The following is a 23,041-nucleotide window of genomic DNA, read 5'->3' as shown; positions in this document are numbered from 1 at the left end:
CTTCAAGGGTTCTATTCAACTTATACACCCAAAAATTTTATTAAGTCTCTATTAATGCTGGAGTATCGTTACCCCCTATGGTAGAAAATAAAATAGGGTTATGCTGATTGTTGCTGAAGGAGTCAAGCACCTGCGAACCATCTGCTGTGGTTGGAGGAAGTTCCTAAAATCGAAAACTTGGAATACCAGGTGGCAAAACGGTCAAACCAAGGTATGAACTTACTAAAACTTAATTTTATTTTTGAAAATATATTGTGTTTGACTAAGAGCACGAGGAGGGACTATTAAAAGAGCAAAATGGTTAATGATTGGTCAGAGGGCATAAATTGCGCTCATTTTTGAAAAACATAAGACATATATTGTCACCCCTATTTATATGATCCGTATTTTGCCACTACCTCATATGTACATTACAGTAATTGCATTTAAGCGGCATAAGTAAGACCAATCATGTCAAAGAATTAGTTAGTGGTCACATGCGTGGTATCGTATAATTGAGACGAATTATGTCCAATAATTATAAGTGTCACATGGAATGAATAAAGAATTCATGGTGATTTTCCAACTTTCATCTTTCCATATAATGTGTATTGTGAGTTCATAATTCTACTATAATTGGTTTCCTCACATCCCGTAATCTTGCTAACCATGATTATTTTAAGTAAAAAATTAATTTTTGAGTATTTAATTTTATTTGTATGTGAAATCTATAATTATACTAAATAATAATAACAACAATAAAAAAAAATATCATGTAACTTTATAAATTTCACACATTTAAAACAAAAATGATTAAAATTTATTAAAATGATCGAAAAGATACGTCCAATTAATCTGATCACGTGACATTTCTTCCGGTATCTTAATAAATTTTGGCTATTTTTGTTTTCAAAGTGCGATTTTTTAAAACTAGATAAAATGTTTTGTTGGGATCATCAATTTAGCTTAGAATTCCAAACCGTGACCACCATTCAAGAGCCCCATTTGTAAAACATGCACAATTTTCGACATAACCCCCCCCCCCCAACCCCCTCCCCGCCCTTCATGTAAATGTATACATATATATATATATATATATAAATGCAAATAATTCATCAGTAATATCATAAATTAGCAAATTACTCTCCTATAAAAAATAAATAGTAATTTATCTTCATATATTTTTAAAAATACAGCAATTTACAACCCTACGTTTTTTAAAATAAAACAATTTAACTTCTAAGATAGGAAGGTAAATTGTTTTATTTTTAAAAATATGAGAGAGTAAATTACTATATTATTTTCATAAGGAGATAATTTACTTATTTTTAATATGACAGAAAGATAAATTGTTGTTCACCCTATATATACATCTCCAAGTTGATTCATATTCTTGAGATTGAGTGCAAGAATGGGTTCAGAAGAAGAAGTTAAAGTTATAGGTTCATGTGTAAGCCCGTTCGCTGTCCGAACGATGATTGCATTCAACATCAAGTGTGTTGAGTATAAGCTGATTGAGGAAAATATCTTTAACAAAAGTGCTCTCCTTCTCAAATCTAACCCTATCTACAAGAAAATCCCAGTTCTTATCCATGGCCAACGCCCCATCTGTGAATCACTCGTCATTCTTCAGTATATTGATGAAGTTTGGGCTTCCGGGCCCCCAATCCTCCCTTCTGATCCCTACGGTCGGGCCATAGCCCGTTTTTGGGCTGCTTACATTGATGACAAGGTATGCTTTCGCAATTCTAACATTTGGGATTATTAGAATGTTTCGCGACCAAAGTGATTCCCGCTGGAACTATCCACATTTTGTAATGAACATAGATTTGTTTATTGCACGAAGTTTGTCGGTACGCCACCAAGTATGAAAAATTTTGCAGTTGGCAAAGTTCGTAGAAAGCCATATGGTGTACTTAATTTGTAATGATATTTTATAACATTTTTTAAGAGCTTTCACCTTCACTTAAAAGTTTAAAAATGTGGTAAATTATAAATACTTCTCTTGAATTTTGTCATAATTATAAATGAATTAATTAAATATAATTTACCTTTGTAAAAAATAGAAGAACAATTTATTTTTCTGTGTTATTAAAAATAGAACAATTTACCCTCTAATACGATAGAGAAAGCGGCGAGAGAGGGCGGTGAATCTAGGCGCAGGAAGGGTGTGGCGACAAGGAAGAAGAAAGTGGGAGGAGACGGCGGATTGAGCAGATGGAGGAGGGGGCGGATCTAGGCAATGGAAGGGTGTGGTGATGAGGGAGGAGGAAGTGGGAAGGGGGAAGGGGGAAGGGGATGGAGGAAGAGGGAGGGGCAGCAGATTTGGGCATGGGAAGGGGATGGTGACGGGGGAGGAGGAAGAAGAAAGGGGAGGGGACGATGGCGGTAACAAAGGCTCGAGGGAGGGAGATGGTGTGATAAATTGCTCATTTTCTTTAACACGGGTGGTATATTGCATTTTATCCAATTATAAATACTATATTTTTATTTGAAAAATTATAAGTACCCCTTAATTTTAACATTCATCTAACAATCAACTCATTCCATTAGTTTCCGTTAGATTTTCATTTAATTTTTTTGATGAAATAATCAAAATGCCCTTTTGAATTTATAAATTATAATTTTATAGAATTTTTCAAATTTTTTATTAATATTTCCTATAGATTATTTTACCCACCCTTTTTTTTTATATTTTTTCAAATATATTTTTTATTCATTAAAAAAAATCCAATGAGTACATAACTATCTTAGAATGAGTTTATAACATGATAGAGGTTTTAGGACTTACAACATCATATAAATTTAAGAGAGTTTACTGTAATAATAACTGAAAAATCTATTAAATTAAAATCATATAAATTGATAATTTTACTTCGAGGTCAAAAATTCAAAATGTCAATTATATGCAGCTGATATCACTGTATTTTTGTCGGTCTATAAAATATTTCAAAAAAACAATTGATTGAAGTTACCTCTTTTTTAAAGTAAAAAAAATATATATATAAACTCAGCCAAATAATTACCTCTCAATTGAAGTAAGAAACCCGAATTACAGTTATACATATATATGACGATGATGATGTCGAAAAAATGGACATATTTCAGTTTTTTGCAGCACAATATGCAATCCTGAAAGCAGGGGGAGAGGAAGGCCAGAAGGCTGCGGCAGTGGAGGAAGCAACTCAGATCCTGGTTTTGTTGGAGGACGCCTTCACTAAATGCAGCAAAGGCCGAAAATTCTTCGGCGGCGACAGAATCGGCTACGTAGACATCGCACTGGGAAGTTTCTTGGCGTGGATTAGAGTGATACAGAAGATGTGTGGTGTGAGTTTGCTTGATGAGTGCAAGACTCCCATGTTGTTCCAATGGGCACAACACTTTTGTGCTGATGCTGCTGTTCAGGATGTTCTGCCTGAAACTGATGAGCTCCTGGAGTTTGCTCAACTCTTTGTTGCTAACCTAGGCAAACCTACTGGTTAAGTACGTACTACGTACTATATATTTTAATTTATTTGTTTGAACTGTGTTTGCTCCTGAATTCTCGACTATTTGAGTTCGTACTGAACTAAAATCCATGATTGTTTGATTATACATGATGACATTAGTGCTACGGTTTTTGGTACCCCGTGACTCAAGTGTCGCTTGTTTTCGTTGTCGGAACCTGGTTTGTAGTGCACCTACAGCCATGGACCATGGGACACGGCAGTTAATTACATTCACGTGCTTCGTTTTATATGTACATTTGTTGTCAACTTCACGTTATGAGCCTATTTTGTCGAGTTATAAGTGTACCACCCCAAGTCTCTACCTACCCATTGTCAACATGCATGGGTCATCAATTATTTATAATGATGATTTAAAAATTAAAATTATTCAAATTATAACATATTAGTAATAAAACGATTTGTTTTGTTACGTAATACATATAATTAATGATAATTTTAATATCGTCACTTAACTTTTTATCGCTTATAGCCTCTCTTTTTTTGGTGAGGCGTAAGCACTGGGATAGAATTTATCTTATTTGTGTTCGGAATCATTTAAAGTAGATACTCTATAAACTAATACTCGATAAATTAATAACTTTCTAAAATAATAATTTTTCTTAGTCTCGACTTGTACCCAAGGTCTAAATTTATAATTTTGATAAATTAACAAGATAATATGTAGAGTGGTAACCTCAAGAATCCTAACCAATTATTACAGAAATAGTGGAGTACGAAACTCCTTACATACAAACTGATATTACAAAATCTAATGAATAATAAATAATAAAGAAAGAACAAATCTTAAAGCTTTTACAGATCTGCAGATGTAGGTTCAGGAATATCCAGATTCCATTCAAGAACACACAAAGCACCGTTCACACATAACCGATTAACCCACGGTTGCTCCACCTCCAACCCGACGCCACAAGGTTCTCAAATCTCACAATAAACCTTAATCACAGAGACCCACAAAGAATGTATATGTTCACTAAGAACGTTTTTCGAGAGAGAAGGGAGAGAAGTGTTTCAATCGATTTTCTTGTTTTGAATCTGAGGAGGAAGATCTTCTTTTATTTGGGATGAGGGAACCCATAAAAGGAAGATGCCGTTGGCCTTCCAATAGCCATTAGGTTGGCAACGAAAGCCCTCCAAAAAATCCAGTGAGAAGAAGGAAGTGTATCAGTGGAAATATGAGAGAGAGAAGTGGGATGAGAGGCAGTCGGCGCCCATAAGAGTGAAGAATAGAAGATGAAGTGTTTTAGGGTTGCAGCATGAATAAAAGGGGAGAGAAAAACCTGGGTCGAGTTTTGGGTCAATGGGTCTTGCAGGCGGGTTGGAAAAATGGGCCTCCAAGTGGGCTTTTACTGGTTTGTAGCTTTGGGCCATAGATAATTACATAATAATTTCTCAGAAGAGTCTTATATAAATTTGTGGTTCCTTCAATATTATAAATTAATAATTCCATAAAATTACAAATATAACTATGGCAACTTAGTAAAATATGATCCTATTGTTGTTTGCTTCTTTTTAAAATTTAAATCTAATTATATTTCATCTCCACTTTCCTCACTGCATCCAAGAGCTCTGGTGTTGTGTTCTTATACTGCAACAAAAAATTACAAAGAATTAATGTTGCTATGAGTGCTTCCTTCCACATAATTAATTGCAAATGTATTGTACTATCCCCGTCAGTTTCATTCTCAATAAGATTTTCAACAACACTAGCTATAATTTCTTCTATACTTTCTGAACATGTATTATTTTTACCCCGGTAATTCAATAGGTAATTGACATCCATTTTTGTTGTGGTAACCAAGGCCATTAAGCAACGTATCATGTTCATAAATGTCTTCTTCATAAAGACGAAGAATAATGAAGGTTCGTTAAATAAAAAAAAAATTAAATTAATATATTATTAATTTATTGATTAATTAATATTTTTTAAAATTAATAAAATTATATTATTTTAATTTTATTAATTTATAGAGGTTTTAGTCTAATACGGCTCTTTGGGTTGGACAGTGGAAAGTTTAAATTAAATTAATTGGATATAATACTATGAATGTGTAGATGAATAGTTTGGGCTACGTTGTGGCCTATGAGTAGGTAGAAATTTTGTGATGTGGTATGCTAATAAGTTGGGCAAAGTATTTTAATAGTCCTTAAAATATAAATTTGGTAGAAATTTTCTTTTTGTCAATTAAAATTGTGATTATATATATATATATATATTAAATTTGAACGAGAATGGCTATTAACTGTTCATCTCTAGAAATTTGGAACTTATAAAGCTTCATCTTAAGTAACCCACATATTTAATTAGGGCTCATTTCCTTTAAAAACTGGGATTAGATGGGGGACTTTTTTTTTATCAAAATTAAGTTCGGCAAAATTAAATTAATTATAGAGTAAGCGTGATATATTTATAATATGATTTGTTATTTTTTTAAAATGTACAATAATCACAAGACAAGTATATTGTATTCGTTATATAATTGGTTTAAATCCAGCCTAAATTAAAATTTTGGCAAACTACAGTTTTTGGTCTGTAATTTACTCTATTTACACATTTAATATATATATATATATATATATATTATACATACAAAGTTCAAAAAAAAATACAGATAAAATGTAAAAAACAGTAAATAAATATTGAGTGTGTTTTGTCTTATTTCGAAAATTGCCCAAAAATAAAAGCAAACATCTTGTCTAAAAATAAAAGTTTCCTTTGTCCAAAAAAATTTTCTCCAGCCATCTGAATTCCGAAATGGTCTCCACTCCCATCGACGTCCCAATTGCGCCAATTTCTCATGCTGAAGTTCTATTTGCTCTCTATTTAGTTGCATGCGAGTGAGTTGTTTTGTGTCAGCTTAATTGCTCTCGAGTTTATACGGTGAAAACAACCATTGAAGCTGGTGGAAGCTGATTGGTTTATGTGCAGTTGTTTGTATCATAATGCAAAACGATGTTGACTTTGGATTTTATAGTTTATTAGGAATAATTTATGTTGAAGTATATTTTGGTGAGGATGGAAATGGCTAATGAGGATTTCACATTTTATGGGTTGCAAGAATCTTTGATGAAAACGGTTGATGTCGCAAAAAAGCAATATTGACTAAATTTATATTATTATGACACAATTCAATATGTTTCACACTAAAATTCTTACGAGTGATTTTTCCCCCTTCAAATGATAAAATGAGAGGGTATTTATATTAATATAAATGTATGTTATTTAGGGTAGATATGGGTAAAATACTACATTAATCCTCACTTTCCCCCTATTACATGGCTACAATTTATTGGCTAGGATTTATTATAATAATTCGTTGTCAAGTCCTATTTTAGTCGAAATGAATGCACCGTTAGTAAACAGTTCAACCGAGTCTTGGAGGCTGTATTGGAGCTACATTCGAAACTGCTAGTTAGTCCTACGGTCCTACCCTTGTGGAGGAAGATAACACTTGTCCGAAATGGAGATTGTTCAAGGTAATTTTAGTTTAATAATAACTTTCCATTGAATATTATGTTATTTATCTTGCAATTGTTGTGTTTGACATTGAAGAGATTTAGTTGATGCATAGGTTTTTCGGTGCCTTAGACGGAACATACATCCGTGCGCGGGTTCATAGTCTAATAAGGGCAGCTATGGAATAGAAAAATATGAGGTTGTGTTGAATGTTGGGGGTATATGCGACAAAGATATGAGGTTCATACATGTGCTCACTAGGTGGGAAGCTATTGTTGGAGGTTGCAAGATGCAAATAAACTGGTCGAATGGCTTGCGGGTGTCTACTAGTACACGGATACCATATGTGATGGCCCAAAAATGTACTCAACCCAAATAGGAAACCCAATAGAAGGGAAGCCAGGTAGAGAGTCTCAAAAGATGCTCATGGCCCAAAGGGGTGCAACCCTCAGATGTGGGTAGGCCTTGGAGACAGACTATGGTAGGAGCCCAGCAGTATCCTTGTGAGCCTTGGATTAGGATGATGGGGCAGACATTGAGCACCAACGTGCCTTCAACGACCTGGAGGAAAGCCGATCACATAACCTGTGACAAAGCCTATGGATTAGGCGGATCGACTCACACCTCCTAACCACCTAAGAAATCAGAAGAATGTTATGCAAGAAAACTTATCCAATCACAAGTCTTTAACAAGCCTCTATCCCCAAATATCCTCTCCAACCTATGTCGGACTCCCTGGGGGTTTATCCACAACAACCATTGGCTCGATTTCCCGAGGAGATCATACTCCTTCAAGTAGCAGAGAACTATGGCTATAAAAGCGAGCCTTTTCTTTTGGTAGAGGGTAACCTTAAATGACATACATAAGCACAAAATTCACATGTTCTTCTTAGAAATTACTACTAGTTTTACCTTATCGCATCTAATTTCTAAGCTATAATTTTTCTAAATTGTTTACTAATTTGAGGGTTCAGTGCTAACGCGCTTTTTTGCAGGTTACGTTTTAAGGCTTGTGAAAAACCCACATTGTTATCTTCATGTGACTCCACATTCAGGCAAAAAAGATCCTCCACAAGGTCCACCATCTTCTTCCTCACATAATTATGCAGTAGACAATACGCCAATATAGTTCAATTTTTTATCTTGATGGGGTACCAAGAGGGCATAGAGTACCCCACCTCGTCTTCGATAAACCAAAGCACATTTCGATCACGTTGCTGACGGCAAGGTGTTTTAGATTAAAGACTTCTCGCGCATTTTGGAGGAGGCCTTTTTGAGTTGTACTAAAGGAAAAGATTTCTTCGGAGGAGACATGGTCGGTTACCTCTGACATTATTCTTGGATCCTGCTTGGGATGGCTGACGGTGACAGAGATAATTGTTCAAGTTGCATTTGTTGATCGAACAAAGACTCCACGACTGGCAAAATGGGCCGACAAGTTTCCCTCGGAAGATACTCTTAAGGATGTTTTGCCAGGGACTGAGGATCTCCTGGAACTTTATAGGAAGATTCAAGCTTTTCTTGAAGCTGCTTAGTTTTCAGTGTGTAAGCAATTTTCTTAAAGCGTTTGCCAGAGATTGATTAGCCAAACGTTCACATATTTACACAGAACATGAGTGAACAATTTGCCAAGATTCTCTTGAGACATATCCAATCTTGGAATTCTATTTGTTTTTCAGTTCCCATACTTTTCTTGCCAGCTTCAGCCTCCACCACATGCCTCCTGACAAAAGAATGAAAACTTTAAACTCAAAACCATTTTAATACACACAGTACTCTTACAAGGAAAGACCATGGAAACCAAGGCAAAAATCATTAAATATCATTATTTGGTATGAGAATCAAAAGTATTACATAGCATGTGCTACCCATTATTTATGCTTTAAATATTATTTGACTATACTTATATATCTATATAACAGGCTGTCAATGAATTTATTTAGCAATAAATTGTTTCATGAAAGTCAGTTTGCAGTAATTTATTATTGGGGGAGATCTCAATTATTACATCTACCTTGCTCAAAACATGCATTATAATATTATTAATTATGGTGAAATGTTGACCACAAGAACTTGCCAGGATATAACTTAGATCTAGTTCTGGGTCTGAATTCAGAGTTGTGATCTTGAGGCTCAAATTCTTGATTCTTGATCAGAATTTAGCTATGGCAACAAGTGCTAGTGTTCAGGTGCTAGGCTCATGGGCCAGCCCATTCTCGAACAGGGTTGAACTGGCTCTTAAGCTGAAGTCTGTCGAGTATGAATTTGTGGAAGAAGTTTTCTACGGCAACAAAAGTGAACGTCTTCTTAAAGCCAATCCGGTGTACCAAAAGATCCCGGTTTTGATCCACGATGAGAAGACGGTCTGTGAGTCTTTGGTCATCGTTGAGTACATTGACGAGGTTTGGACTGGTAATGGTCAGTCCATTCTCCCTTCTGATCCTTATGAACGTGCCATAGCACGTTTCTGGGCTGGATACATAGATAATAAGGTATGAAACTGTCGTTCCCTCTTCATGATTGATGATTGTTCGCTTAACTGATTCGTATTCTGACCTTCTTGATATGGTTTGATCAGTGGTTTCCAACGACCAAGGAGTTGGCAACGGCATCAGGGGACGAGGCGAAAGCCATCATTGTAGGGAAAGTGGTTGAAGGTTTCGCCTTGTTGGAGGAGGCTTTTGTCAAATGTAGCAAAGGGAAAGCGTTTTTCGGGGGAGACGACGTGGGCTACCTTGATATTGCACTAGGATGCTACTTGGGATGGGTAAAGGTAGCAGAGATAATGGGTGGTGTGAAGCTGCTTGATGAAAGCAGGACTCCTAGATTGGCAGGATGGGCTGAGAGGTTTCGCTCGCATGAAGTCGCTAAGGACATCATCCCGGAGCCTCAGAAATTTCTGGAGTTCATGGGGAAGGTCCAAGCTGCAAGAGCTGCTGCTGCTAATACAGCCGCTGATTGATCCAGTAAGCCCATCAAAAGACAGTGATCTGTTATCTCTGTTGATTTTCCTTCTGTTTTCTACCGGATCAAACTGTTTTGCATTACAGACTACAGTCCAATAAATCAGTTAGCAGGCTTTCCAAGATTCTCATGTGTTGTCTGAGGAGAATAACATTTGAAACACTGAATCTGTTAAACAATTTCATTAGTTTGAAGCAACATATTTCTGTGGGCAAGTGTTGGACGAAGTCGTGAGTGAAAACCCGAGGAATAGCTCCTTTCAAGCTGTATGTGGTTGGTCTGGGAGGATTCTACTAGGTTTCTGTTCTATATCATGACGGACAACCTGAGGAATATATCTGTTCCCTTCGGCTCTACCGCAAAGTTCACAAAACTAAGCCTATCCCTTTCACATAGGCTTAAACTTGTTAAGAAATAGGTTGAGGCAGCTTACAAAATTCGGACGTGCTTCATAGAATACTCCTACATCTACAGCCACTCAAAATCTGGATGTCATGTAAAGTATTATAAAATATAAATTTATTCATAGCAATCACACTCCAACATATATATACAATGCACAGCAAATATATGTTTACAAAAAGAAATATATTGTACATTATATGTGATGGGGATTAAACACTAGGAATCCCCACGACCACCTAATTACTCCTAAAAATGCTGAAAATTATGAAACAGAACAAGGGTTCGCATTTTTTTTCTTTATCCTGGTTGAGTTCGATCCAACCCGTATGATTCGATAATTCGTTATTATGAACGTTGATCTTGAAATCATTTATGGACTCTACACTCTCTGACATTATTGACTACTATAAATATTGGGCTCCTAAAATATGCATGGAGCTCTGTCCTTGATAAATTTAAGCAAGCTTACTTAAATTTCGAAAGATTGTAGTTGTGGTTCACCCTAGCAAACCTAACAACTTGTACTGCAAGATCCATGAGAAGAAACTTGGCAGTACAGTAAAGATGAATGATAAAAGGTAAAAGAAAGACGAAAAATTAATAATATGTTGTTGATTCTTTGCAATATACATTTCTTGTATTGGTGTGTTTATAATTAGATTTTAGTATTTTTTTTTTATTGAATTTATAGACACTACCCTCAATATACATGTCTTCAAACACATGCCTAGCTTCACCATCATATTACACACAACAAAGCATAATGGACCTCTAAATTTTCCCCTCAATTCATGTCACCTGGTGATATAGCAAGTCATGCCACCTTGTTTTTTTAAGGAACACAAAAAAAAAAGAAAAAGAAAAAAGAACTCGTGCATTTGCCACGTTAGCCTCAATTAGCTAATAATATTTCAACCCCTAATTAAAAATTGCACGTGAGCTCCATTTGCTATTTCCCAGCAAATTCGGACAAACTCTGACAACTGGTGTCTCAAAATTGAACAATTAAAAAAGCTATAGTACCATTTTGCAATCAAATTTTTGTGGCAAAGATCCATTGCTGTGACAGTAATTTTTTCTTTTTTTTGTAGTGAACACCTCAATCAAATGTATTTTGAAAAAGGTGCGTATACCTACCTACCACTATAGAAATTCCAGGGGTGAGTAGCAATTTATGTTCCTATGATATTGAAAATAAGCACATTACTCCTTTATGAAAAATATAGCAATTTATCCCCCATACTTTTTAAAATGAAACAATTTAGTTATTATTTTTTTATAAACGGGTTACTTGCATTTTTTCCGAAATTCCAGTGATTGAATAGATCAAAGTCCCAAAAGATTTATGACCACGCACAGTTTCTTAATTGGATTTCAGAATTCCTTATCTTTCCACCAAGCCGGTAATGGGAAGGTGCCCTTCCCCGTTTGCACCAGTGAGGGAAGACAGAACTGTTGCTTCTCTCACCTGTTCCCCAAGAATTAATTTTTAAGTTAATCAACATGTTTCTTTCAGAGTATGTTAGTATAATCTGTCTGATCATAAGTTAATTTGTTTCTAATCCATGACTTCCTCGATGAATGATGGTATCAAGAAGGAGACAGGCCATCCTTTGAGAAATATTCTGCCGAACACAAGATCCTGAGTAGAAACAATGCAGGATTTGAACGTATCTTAGAAGTCCTCATTTGTGCAGCAGTTGAGTTAGATGATGTATGAATACAGACATGATGATGCAAGCATGATAGAGCGCAGAAACAGCTGACAACAGTTTTTGTGTAATAATTTAGTGACACGAATATGGTTCCCTTCCAACACAATCATCCGATATAGAAATATTACTTTACTGTATAAAGGCTAACATGTGTCCCAAGAGATATAGATGATTTGTCACAGGTCAGTCACATAGCAAATATATGATGACGAAATCCTCTGTTTCCGCGTATATTTCTTTTCCTACCCTTTTGTCCATTGCACTAACAGACAGCCTCCTACGATGAGTACCAGAATCACTTGGTCTGAACCATGTTATATAATTTCCTGGCAATGCTAAATTTTACATTACTAGAAGTGCTTCTTGCTTTTTCCTTGCATTCACAATCAAATTCCTAGGAATAGTCCTAGAGAATAGATTATGGCAACAAGTGATCTAAAGCTCTTAGGAACATGGGCGTGCCCCTACGTCAACCGCGCTCAGCTTGCTCTAAAGGTAAAGTCTATTGAGTATGAGTTCATCGAAGATATTCCCTACAAGAAAAGTGAGCTGCTTCTCAAATATAACCCTGTTCACAAGAAAATCCCAGTTCTAGTCCATGCTGACAAGCCGGTCTGTGAGTCCCTTGTCATTGTGGAATACATTGACGACGCCTGGGCTACTGGTCCCTCCATCCTCCCTTTGGATCCATATGATCGTGCCTTAGCCCGTTTTTGGGTGGCCTATATTGATGACAAGGTAGGTTCCTCAACTTCCAAGAGAAATAATGTAAAACGAACATATCATGACACATAGTTGCATTCCACTTGGAGTACTATGCTGGAATTTTACAATATTGTTCGGATGTGTTAGTATAAGTAGTTGATTTGCATGAACTTCCATCGTAGTAAAGAACTTGAGCAACTGTGGATGTAAGAGCATTCTATGTAGACTGCACACAAAGTTTGTGATTCTTGTGTTCATTTGCTTCTTGTTTTGCCCACGAACATACTCTTCTCTTCCCTAGAACTATATTTTGACGGACCCAAAATGATTCCAGTGGTATCCAATAGTGAAAGTGCTGAGAGAGGCAGAAGGAAAGGAGGAAAGAACACAGCTTGTACAGAAATTGTCTGAAGGGCTGGTGTTGCTGGAAGAGGCCTTTGTGAGTTGTAGTAAAGGAAAAGATTTCTTCGGAGGAGATAGGGTCGGTTACCTCGACATTGTTCTTGGATCCTGCTTGGGATGGCTAAGGGTGACAGAGATAATTGTTGAAGTCACACTTCTGAATCGAACCAAGACTCCTCAACTGGCGAAATGGGCCGACAGGTTTTCCTCGGAAGATGCTGTTAAGGATGTTTTGCCAGAGACTGAGAAGCTCCTGGAACTTTATAGGAAGATTCAAGCTTTTCTTAAAGCTTCTTAGTGTTCAGTGAAAAATTTCTATGATTGTCGCTCATAGTTTATCTGTCTTTCTGTGTTAGTATTGTCCTTTAACTTCAATTCTCTCGTCAGCCTGTTAGGCCAAAACGTTATAAGATTGAAGAATTGGGAATGTAACAGTTTAGCAGAAATCCAATAAAAGTTCTATTATGTTTCTATGTTGTACTGATTTTATGATGCCATTATACAGTAACTGAATTTATTCTCATCTTGGAAGTAATTCTTTACAAGTATCTCAACTCTGATTTCTTGCATATTTTGACCAATTTATTGTACTGTTCAAAAATGAAATAATTAAACAGATGGACACGTTTGCTGCTTAAATATATTACTGTTCTAACTGTAGGAACTGCAGTGATATTGTTCGCTATGCTATCGTGACAGATCAGTACTTAACTCCGTAAATACACCTTACTTCTCAGTTTGATGTAAAACTTCAACCCCATTATGAGAAGATACAAAATTTATCTTATATAATATAGAGCAACATTTAAACTCCAGTCGACTTGCTTTAGTGAAGATTAACCATTACGTTCGTCGTCTGGTGCAATGGTATCAATCAGGCGGCTGACAGACTAATTTAATAGTAGGTCACTATCTTAGGTTGTGAGCAGCAGAAAAAATTAGTCCAATAAGGCAAGTTAACTTATACCTTACACTTTTCTTGTGTTTGTGTAAGAGCTTAGTTTTTGTTTCCAGTTAACTTAGTACACAAGCTGGATGTATCAAATGTCTTAATAGAATTCGGCTACTTTGTTTCCCTTCCGACTCCTCTGCTGTTAATAGTGCTTGTTAGAACCAATGTTGTAAATGGTTATTAGTTGAAAAATGATCTTTTATTGTTGGTTTTTATGAATACAGAGCTTCAATCTTGATGCCTAGTTAACTCCTTCCTTGCCAGTTATAGTCTTAGTTGTATTACTAAAAGATATGAAACCTCGATACATCCAAAGTGAACTACCGTTTCCTATGTTTATATAGTCACAAGAATGAGCTTAGTTCTGAAACCATACTCATAACGTTTGATGATAAACGATATCCATTGAGCACTGGCTATGGCAACGGGTGATGTAAAGGTTTTAGGAGCATGGCCGAGCACATTTGTTAACCGGGTCCTGATGGCTCTTAAGATAAAATCTGTCGAGTATGAGCTTATCGAGATGAATCCACGTGAAAAACCCGAGATTCTTCTTAGAAACAATCCTGTGCACAAGAAAATCCCAGTTCTCATCCACGGAGACAAGCCGGTCTGTGAGTCCCTCGTCATTATGCAATACATTGACGATGCCTGGGCTACTGGTACCTCCATCCTCCCTTCGGATCCATATGATCGTGCCTTAGCCCGTTTTTGGGTAGCCTATATCGATGACAAGGTACATTTTCTTTTCGTCGAATTTGGTCCTCAACTATCAAGAAAAACAATGTAAAATGGACATATCATGACACATTAATATGCTGGAAAATTGAGCTAGGGGTAAATTGTAAGTTCACAATGTTGTACAGATGCCTTAGCATAAGTAGTTGATTTGCATGAAACTCTATCTTAGTAGAAGAACTTGAGAAACTACGGATGTAAAAGGATTCTCGGAACCACGTAAAGTTTGTGATTCTTATGTTTATTCCCCTCTTGTTTTTCCACATACTCTTCAGTAGAACTTTATTTTAATGTATTCAAAATGATTCCAGTGGTTTCCATTAGTGAAAGTCCTGATAGAGACAGAAGGGGAGGAGGAAAGAACAGAGCTTATACAGAAAGTGTCTGAAGGTCTGGTGCTGCTAGAAGAGGCCTTTGTGAGTTGTAGTGAAGGAAAGGATTTCTTTGGAGGAGAAAGCATCGGTTACCTGGACATTGTTCTTGGATCCTGCTTGGGATGGCTGAGGGTGACGCAGATAGTTCTTGAAATTGAACTTCTGGATCGAACCAAGATTCCTCAACTGGTGAAATGGGCCGACAGGTTCTCATCAGACGATGCTGTTAAGGATGTTTTGCCAAAGACTGAGAAGCTCCTGGAACTTTATAGGAAGATCCAAGCTTTTCTTAAAGCTGCTTAGTGTTCAATGAAAACTTCCTACAGTTGTCGATCATAGTTATCTGTTTCCTGTTTCTGTATTTTCTTTTGTCTTATGAGCCTTTAAGTCCAAAACATTACAAGATCAAAGAACTTGGGAAATGTACAATTTAGCAGAAATCAAATAAAAGATTCATTATCTTTCTATATTGTACTGATTTTACGGAGCCCTTATGCAGTAAGTGAATTTGTTCTCATATTGGATGCAATTCTTGTACAGTTTCACAACTCTGATTTCTTGAATATTTTCACCCGGAAAATACACCTTCTCAGTTTGATGTAAAAGTTTCAACCAGATCATGGTAAGATAAAATATTTATTTTGTCTCAGAAACCTATATATATAGCAAATTTAAACTCCAGTTTGCATACTTCAGTGAAGATTAAGGATTACATTTGTCGTCCAGTGCAATGGTATCAATAAAGCAGCTGACAGATAAACTTAGTAACATGTCACAATCTTAGGTTGTGAGAAGCAGAAAAAATTTGTCCCGTAATGCAAGTTAACTTTGTGCTCAACACTTTGTTGCATTTGCATAAGAGATTAGTTTTTGTTTTCAGTTAACTCAGTGCAAGACACAAGCTGGAGGAATCAAATGTATTAGTAGAAGTTGGCTACTTTGTGTCCATGCCGGCTCTTCTGCTGTAGATAATGCTTGTTAAAACCAATGATGTCAATGGTGTATTAGTTGAAAAATGACCTTTTCTGTTAGTTTTATGAATAGAAAGCTTTGATTTTGACGTCTAGGTAACTCCTTCACTGCCCATTATAGTCTCAGATGTGTTAGTAAAAGATATAAAATGTCGATACATCCAAAGTGAACTAACCTTTCCAATGTTTATATAGTTCACAAGATCGAGCTTAGTTCTGAAGTCTTACTCATCACATTTGAAGATATACAATATCCATTGAGCATCAGCTATGGCAACGAGCAATGTAAAGGTTTTAGGAGCATGGCCAAGCCCATTTGTTAACCGGGTTCGGATGGCTCTTAAGGTAAAATCTGTTGATTATGAACTTATTGAGACAAATCCACATGAGAAAACCGAGCTTCTCATCAAAAGCAATCCTGTTCACAAGAAAATACCAGTTCTGTTTCATGGCGACAAGAGGATCTGTGAGTCCCTTATCATTGTTCAGTATATCGATGAAGTCTGGACTGATGGCCCCTCAATCCTCCCTTCTGATCCCTATGACCGTGCCATTGCTCGTTTTTGGGCAGCTTACATAGATGACAAGGTACATTTTCCTTCTCATTCTTCTTTTGTTTTTTACAAATGAACTTCTGTTGTTTATTGTGCTAACATACGTGAAATGGTTTCAGTGGTTTCCATTGTTCCAGCTGCTGAGGGACGCGCAAGGGGAGGAAAGAAAAGCAGTTGTGGAGAAAATATCTGGAGGATTGCTCTTGTTGGAGGGAGCTTTTGTCGATTGTAGTAAAGGAAAAGCGTTCTTTGGTGGAGATAACGTTGGCTACCTTGATATAGCTCTAGCAGGTTGTGTGGGATGGATGAGAGCATCTGACATATTGCTTGGAGCTAAGTTTCTTGATGAAACGAAGACTCCTCATCTGGTCGGATGGGTTGGGAAGCTTTATTCCGATAGTTCTGTTAAGGATCTGATGCCAGACCCTCATATACTTATAGAACTTTACAAGAAGTTCCAAGCTATGTCCGAAGCTGCATCCGAGTAAAACTGCCGGTTACTAGTAGATGATCCAAGGCCAGATTACTTGTTTTCGTTGTTTGGATCTAAAAATAGACTTGGACCACTGTTGTTTGGGAACGATTATCGCATTTCTTTCATTCTTTGCTTGGTTTTCCTTTCTTGTGTTTTTTGATTCAAATAAGGAGCATCCTGGGCTGGACAATGTTAGCTTCCTAGTTTTGCTGTATCTTGCACTAGAAATTATTCACAATTTACATGAAATAAAATAACAGAAGCAGTTTTTGATGAAATGATTCATGCAGTTATCAGTGTTACCCCTGTGCTCAACAAGGAGAAAATCTCTTTGGTAAATCAGGCGGAAGGGGAGATAGATATTATTGTGCAAGTGATGAGAGTTTCCAATCTGCTGAGGTGATTCTGAGAATGATAGCTCGTTCGACTAATGAATGTGCTACGCGTTTATGGCTACAACTAAGTAGTTTGAGTAGTTGGTTTCATCAAAAGATAGCAGTTCAAAGACATAAAAACTCGGTGAGTAATAGGTAATGTTAGATTTCTCAAATTGGTAAGAACCGATCTGGATACATATCTAGCCAATAGTATTGGATACCAGCCGATACTATTGAAGGAGAAAGAGCGTCGCTGTAATTTCTTGTTCTTGATATTTCCAAGACGAAAGCCGCCAATCAACTGTTACATGCATTTGTCTGGTTACGGACATCGGAATTCAACACCTTTTCCTTATGTTTGTTTTCGGTTTAGGGCCATCTCAGAGATGGCCCAAAACAGAAGCAATGTTTGCCATTGCTTGTTTTGTCATGTTTTTGTCTTGTTTCTAAGTATTTTGTCTTGTTTCTAAGTATTTGATTTTTAAATAAAAATATATTTTATTTTAATCACTTAATATTTTATACGTAATATTTTCTACATCATTGGAATAATTAAAAATTTTAAAAAATATAAAATAATATAATTATTTTACGCGGTTAATTCATATATTACATTATTTGAATAATGTATTTAAATTTATCACCTCGAATAGAACAACTAACAAAAAATATTGTTAATCCATTATTAGAGTCCATTTAATTATTTTTAAAAGTGTATTTACATAAATTATTTTTTTTCATTTCCATACATATATAATTAGGAAATAATATTTATTTTAATCCACTCACAACTAAATAAATTATATATATTTTTATACATATATATATAAATATATATAAAAGAGACATGATTTGACAATGAACAATATTTTTTGTCTCCCTACTACCCAACATCAAACATAACATACTTATTTTATATTATCTCCAAAAACAAATCCAAACATACACACTGTCTCTAACTTATTTTTATTTATCTTTGTTTTTCTCTCTCTATCTCCACAAAATACCCAAAAACAAGTTAAAAACAAAACCAAACATAATGTTTGTTTCTCAGGCAGCCCCCTGCTGGGACGATCACAAGAACGTTGGTGATGGTGTTTAGCTCCACTAACTACATATCAGAGTCCGAATCTTGCAAATTTTTTATGACAAAAGGACACAATTCCAACCTAGTTCTTGCCAGCAATAAGATTCTGAGTAGTAAAATTGCAAGATATTCACAGTACACATAGTTGATGCATAAAAAAGAATACGGCAGTTCAAGCATCATGCTTCGACTGTAGTCCCATTGCAATAGTAACTGTTTACTACCATATGGACTAAAATTTCTACCTAGCAATAGCTCATAAGGATCAAACGTTTTCGACTATTTGCAAGTAAGCACATTCTCATCCATACTCAAGCTCCATTGCTTCCCAACTACGTAAATAAAATCATTAACCAAGAAACCACCAACAAATAAAGAAGGGTCGTTTGTTTCTTTTGCATCTTCCCGCCTTTATTCTCCTCTTATACTTCTTCATCATTATTTTTTGTTGCTTGAGTCTTGATCTTTTCATGTTTAGTTTTCTTGAAAAACATTTTGTGTTTTTTTTCTGCATTTGTGCTATCTAATTGAGAATGAAGTAGGTGAATAAGAAGGCAATTTTCCTCCTTTGCATTGGGAATTCTTTTTCCCTCCAAACTTTCCCCCAAAGTCACTTATAGTGTAAAAAATGGTAGGGGTGATATTTTGCATAATTACCATAGAACATAAATAGCAGCCTCTCTTTTTATTTTTCTTCTCTTTCTTTTTCTCCTCCTTTCTTTTCCCCCTTTATCTTAGTGATGAATTTGGTATTTATACTAATACAACATCTACCCTAATTTGATAATTCAATCTTTCCTTTTTCAATACCTTCCTTTCCTGGAATGTCAACATTTCCCTCCTTGAATCTAGACTCCTTTTTTAGTTTTCTTCATTTGAGTCGTTCTGTTAGTAACCAATACATTTGAACCTGGACAGCTATCTAAGTTTCATATATAATCCCTTTGAACTTGGACCGATTTCTAGGTTTTATACATTAGAAAAAATCAAACTACTTACTATATCATCCTCAATTACGTCGTAATGAAAAGTACCATCTAATATCAATTATATAATATACCAATTTTTTAGAATATCAAGATTTCCTTTCCTAAGTTAATTTATTCTTCCATCAATCACCTAGCTTTCTTCCTCTCAGTCTCGATCAAAGATTAGTTAGTTAACGAAGCACCCTCCTTTATGTATTTCATGAAAAATGGTAATGGGATCAAAATTGCAACTTTTTTAGATTTGTTGGACTAAATTTATTGAGTGTTAAAATGATATAATCAAAATTGCAAATGAGATAAAGTTATGGTATGCAATTGCAATTTTTCCCATCAAATATTGAAACAAAGTGTTCATTTAATTTATCTAGGTCTTAAGCTAGAAAATCAGTTCGAAAATCTGGTCCAAAACTACGTTTAGTTTTCTATTTCTTACAACTTCTAATTTCATCCATACTTAAAACAGAGGAAGTTGTCAAAGGTTCTAAGTTCTTGCTTGCATAAGCGACTTTAGTATTAAGAGCCCTTAATCAGAGATAAAACTAATTGAAAGAATTAAACATCTCTAAATTCACGAAGTGAGTTATTATTCAAGCTCATGAATCTATATGCAACATTGTTTTGAGCATAACTAATAAATACACAATCAAAAGCCTTAGGCCCTATATTTATTTTTCAAAATTCTGGATGTGCAGATTTAGCCAAGCACCCACACATTTTGGGATAGGTATGGTTATATGCAAAGCCTTTCCACATTTCATAATGTGTTTTTCCGATTTTTTACGTGGGACTCTATTAAGAACATAGCATGCAGATAAAACTGCTTCCCTCGACATATTATCAGGCATGCCAAAAGTTAGCAGCATAGATTAATCATTTCTTTTAGAGTTCTATTTTTTCGTTGAGCTATGTCATTTTGTTGAGGTGTATAGAATACATTGGTTTCATGGACATTGGTATCCAATTTTTTTCAAGAAAGTTAGGTCATATTCACCACCTATATCAAATATAAGTTTTTTAACTTTCTTATCTAGTTGGTTTTCAACTTCAAATTTGTATTTGTAAAATATTTCAACTGTTTCATCTTTTGTTCTTAGTAGATCGATTTTAGTGTATCTAGAATAATCATCAATAAAAGAAATATAATATCTTTTACTACATTTGCTTAAAATATTTTTTAAAATCAGCAAGATCCAAATGAATTAGTTCAAGTAATTTAGTGCTCCGAAGTGTAACAGGTTTAAAGAGTTTTTTGATATATTTTGCTTCTACACAAACTAGACATTTAGAATATTCGCTTGCATCAGAGTTTATAAGGTTCATACTTTCCGGTCTTTTAATTGAAGTAAAGTTAATATGTCCTAGGCTACCATGATAAATGTTAACGAATTCGACTATATAAGCAGAACTTGAAGAACTTTAATTAGAAATACTAGAAACGGTGTTTAGGACATAGTTCATATGATAGGTATCTTTTCCCTACGAAATCCCTATTTCTGGTTTATCGGCTTCTAATATTATTTTTAATCTAACTTTATTAAGAAGACTACCATAAATCAAATCCCTACGAAAAGAGGGGACATAGAATACATCATGCAAACCTTGAGCTTCGCCAGAAGTAAATTTAACAAAAATCTTTCATTTAACAAAAACTCCAGTGATAGAGGAGTTGTCCATGAAGACGCATTCATCGTCATATGCCTCATGGAATTCTTAGAACGGTCATTTGTTTGAGCAGAAATGCTTCGAGGTGCCAGTGTCTTATATCTAGTCCGTTTTGTTCTCCACCAGGTTTGCCTCCACGACTACTGCAACAATGATCTCTTCGTTTTAGGCTAAATTGATTTGTGTGGTGGTAAGAGACGCCGGCTTTTGGTTCGTTTTATGTTGGTCTTTCCTTTGGAAGTATTGATATTGTGGTCTAGCTCTCCACAGCAGTAGCACAATTGTTTTCTCTTTTGGATCTTTCCATCATTTCCTTTAAAGGACTTTTGTTGTCCGACTTTTTGAAATTTCTTGCCCTTGTGTTGAAATTTGTCCTTAATGGATGTAGAAGGCTCAACTAGTTGGCTTTAATAGAAAGGGAAGAGGTAGAGTTTTTCTTATCTTTCATACGATTTGTCTCATTTTTTCGCATATGACTAAGCAGCTCCTAAGAGTTAGGTCCCTCTTCTTGTGCTTCAAGTGGTTTTGTTAGACACTCCAAGTAGGTGGAAGTTTTTAAAGGAGGACATTTGCCTGTAGAACCTCGAACATTTTCATGTCCCTACTGAGAACTTCAGCCACCAAGTTTTCATACTCACGGACTTGGTCCATTATTGACTTGCCGTCAATCATCTGAAATCGGAGCCAATTTTCCAACCACATATTTTTTCCTTCCTGCATTATCTTCTCTTTACCTTGTTTCCAATGTGCTTCAAATAGCCTTTGCACTTCAAATAAGTTTGACAGGGTGTTGGTCATGTGATTCAGCAGATGCTCTTATATCGTTTTGTTGTCCTTATCATATTTTACCGTGGGTTCATCAGCTTTCTTGGAACTTTCGGTCAGAGAAGTGGTCACCGTAGCTATAAGGACGACAGATGTCTCTGCCAAACTTTCTGGTGGATTTGTGAATAGTACATAGTCTACCTCCAATCTTTCGAAGAATATGAGTAGCTTCTATGACCAACGCTTAAAGTTGCTTCCATCTAGTGGCTCTAACTTCGACAAATCAGGAAGGACTTTCGAGGTAGGGAAACCATTACAGAATTTGAGTAGTGTATGTTTTCACTTTCATAGTGCTAGACAATAAAGTATGTAAAGCTATGTTTTAGAAGAACCACTGCCCTTGAAATCGAAATTTCAGAAGGACCATAGTGCAATCATTAGAACCATTCACTCCCCAAAGTTAATGCAGTTACTCTCTACCACATGCACTCGTGATAGAGAGTTGGAACAATAGACTAGATCACTTAGAGATGAAAAAGAAGAAAAGTAGAAAAGAGTAGAGAAAACTTGAAATTTTGATGTGTATGAAATGAAGCAAATCGAGGCCTATTCATAATGAGAGGTCTCAGTTTGTTGTGATACTACATAATTCGTTTCTCACTAGATCAGCCTAGAAAGGCTTGATCAAGGCTTAGATTTTATCAATCGAATAGATATAAAAAGGCTTAGTCAAAAAAGTTTTTTCTTAATTGTATAGGACTCGATCAAGCTCATTTCCAAATTCAAAAATAAAGAGTTCGAAAGTGTAGAATTTAAAAGTATTTTCTTTCCAAAAACTTCCTCACCCAACCGCACATGTGGCTTTTCTTGCAAAACTCGCCAACCTACACTTCTCAAATCTTAAATTGGGAAAGAATTCCATATAACCAAATAAGAAAGGGCTGTGTCAATATGGGACAAGAAA

The 23,041-nt window shown here is 35.6% G+C and overlaps 5 protein-coding genes across 9 annotated transcripts; all 5 read left to right on the top strand.

Moving 5' to 3' along the window:
- The first annotated feature begins 1,343 nt into the window (after positions 1–1,343).
- Positions 1,344–3,604, top strand: LOC105168164 (glutathione S-transferase U17). Its single transcript, XM_011088118.3, has 2 exons — positions 1,344–1,711; positions 3,088–3,604. Exons 1-2 carry the CDS (start codon positions 1,391–1,393, stop codon positions 3,460–3,462), a joined length of 696 nt encoding a protein of 231 aa, XP_011086420.1. The 5' UTR covers positions 1,344–1,390; the 3' UTR covers positions 3,463–3,604.
- Positions 3,605–7,585: 3,981 nt separating this feature from the next.
- On the top strand, positions 7,586–10,108 carry LOC148787295 (glutathione S-transferase U17-like). 5 transcript variants are annotated; one of them, XM_088883316.1, is made up of 5 exons: positions 7,586–7,786; positions 7,938–8,018; positions 8,180–8,487; positions 9,099–9,434; positions 9,521–10,108. In XM_088883316.1, exons 3-5 carry the CDS (start codon positions 8,407–8,409, stop codon positions 9,902–9,904), a joined length of 801 nt encoding a protein of 266 aa, XP_088739442.1. In that variant the 5' UTR covers positions 7,586–7,786; positions 7,938–8,018; positions 8,180–8,406; the 3' UTR covers positions 9,905–10,108. The 5 variants fall into 5 exon arrangements, with proteins under 5 accessions (XP_088739442.1, XP_088739440.1, XP_088739439.1 ...); XM_088883314.1 differs by having other exon boundaries at positions 7,586–7,779; positions 7,938–8,487; XM_088883313.1 differs by having other exon boundaries at positions 7,938–8,487.
- A 2,042-nt stretch (positions 10,109–12,150) lies between these two features.
- On the top strand, positions 12,151–13,604 carry LOC105168167 (glutathione S-transferase U17-like). Its single transcript, XM_088883317.1, has 2 exons — positions 12,151–12,764; positions 13,066–13,604. The coding sequence occupies exons 1-2, from the start codon at positions 12,447–12,449 to the stop codon at positions 13,429–13,431; spliced, it is 684 nt and encodes a 227-aa protein (XP_088739443.1). The 5' UTR covers positions 12,151–12,446; the 3' UTR covers positions 13,432–13,604.
- Positions 13,605–14,225: 621 nt separating this feature from the next.
- On the top strand, positions 14,226–15,726 carry LOC105168166 (glutathione S-transferase U17-like). Its single transcript, XM_011088121.3, has 2 exons — positions 14,226–14,821; positions 15,135–15,726. The coding sequence occupies exons 1-2, from the start codon at positions 14,504–14,506 to the stop codon at positions 15,498–15,500; spliced, it is 684 nt and encodes a 227-aa protein (XP_011086423.1). The 5' UTR covers positions 14,226–14,503; the 3' UTR covers positions 15,501–15,726.
- A 621-nt stretch (positions 15,727–16,347) lies between these two features.
- On the top strand, positions 16,348–17,475 carry LOC105168563 (glutathione S-transferase U17). The gene is made up of 2 exons (XM_011088699.3): positions 16,348–16,756; positions 16,842–17,475. Exons 1-2 carry the CDS (start codon positions 16,439–16,441, stop codon positions 17,208–17,210), a joined length of 687 nt encoding a protein of 228 aa, XP_011087001.1. The 5' UTR covers positions 16,348–16,438; the 3' UTR covers positions 17,211–17,475.
- The last annotated feature ends 5,566 nt before the right edge of the window (positions 17,476–23,041 follow it).

Source organism: Sesamum indicum, linkage group LG8 (assembly GCF_026168435.1).
Source record: "Sesamum indicum cultivar Baizhima isolate 11 linkage group LG8, ASM2616843v1, whole genome shotgun sequence".
NCBI classification, from domain to species: Eukaryota; Viridiplantae; Streptophyta; class Magnoliopsida; order Lamiales; family Pedaliaceae; genus Sesamum; species Sesamum indicum.
Note: the sequence above shows the minus strand (reverse complement) of the source record. Positions and strands in the feature narration are given on the sequence as shown.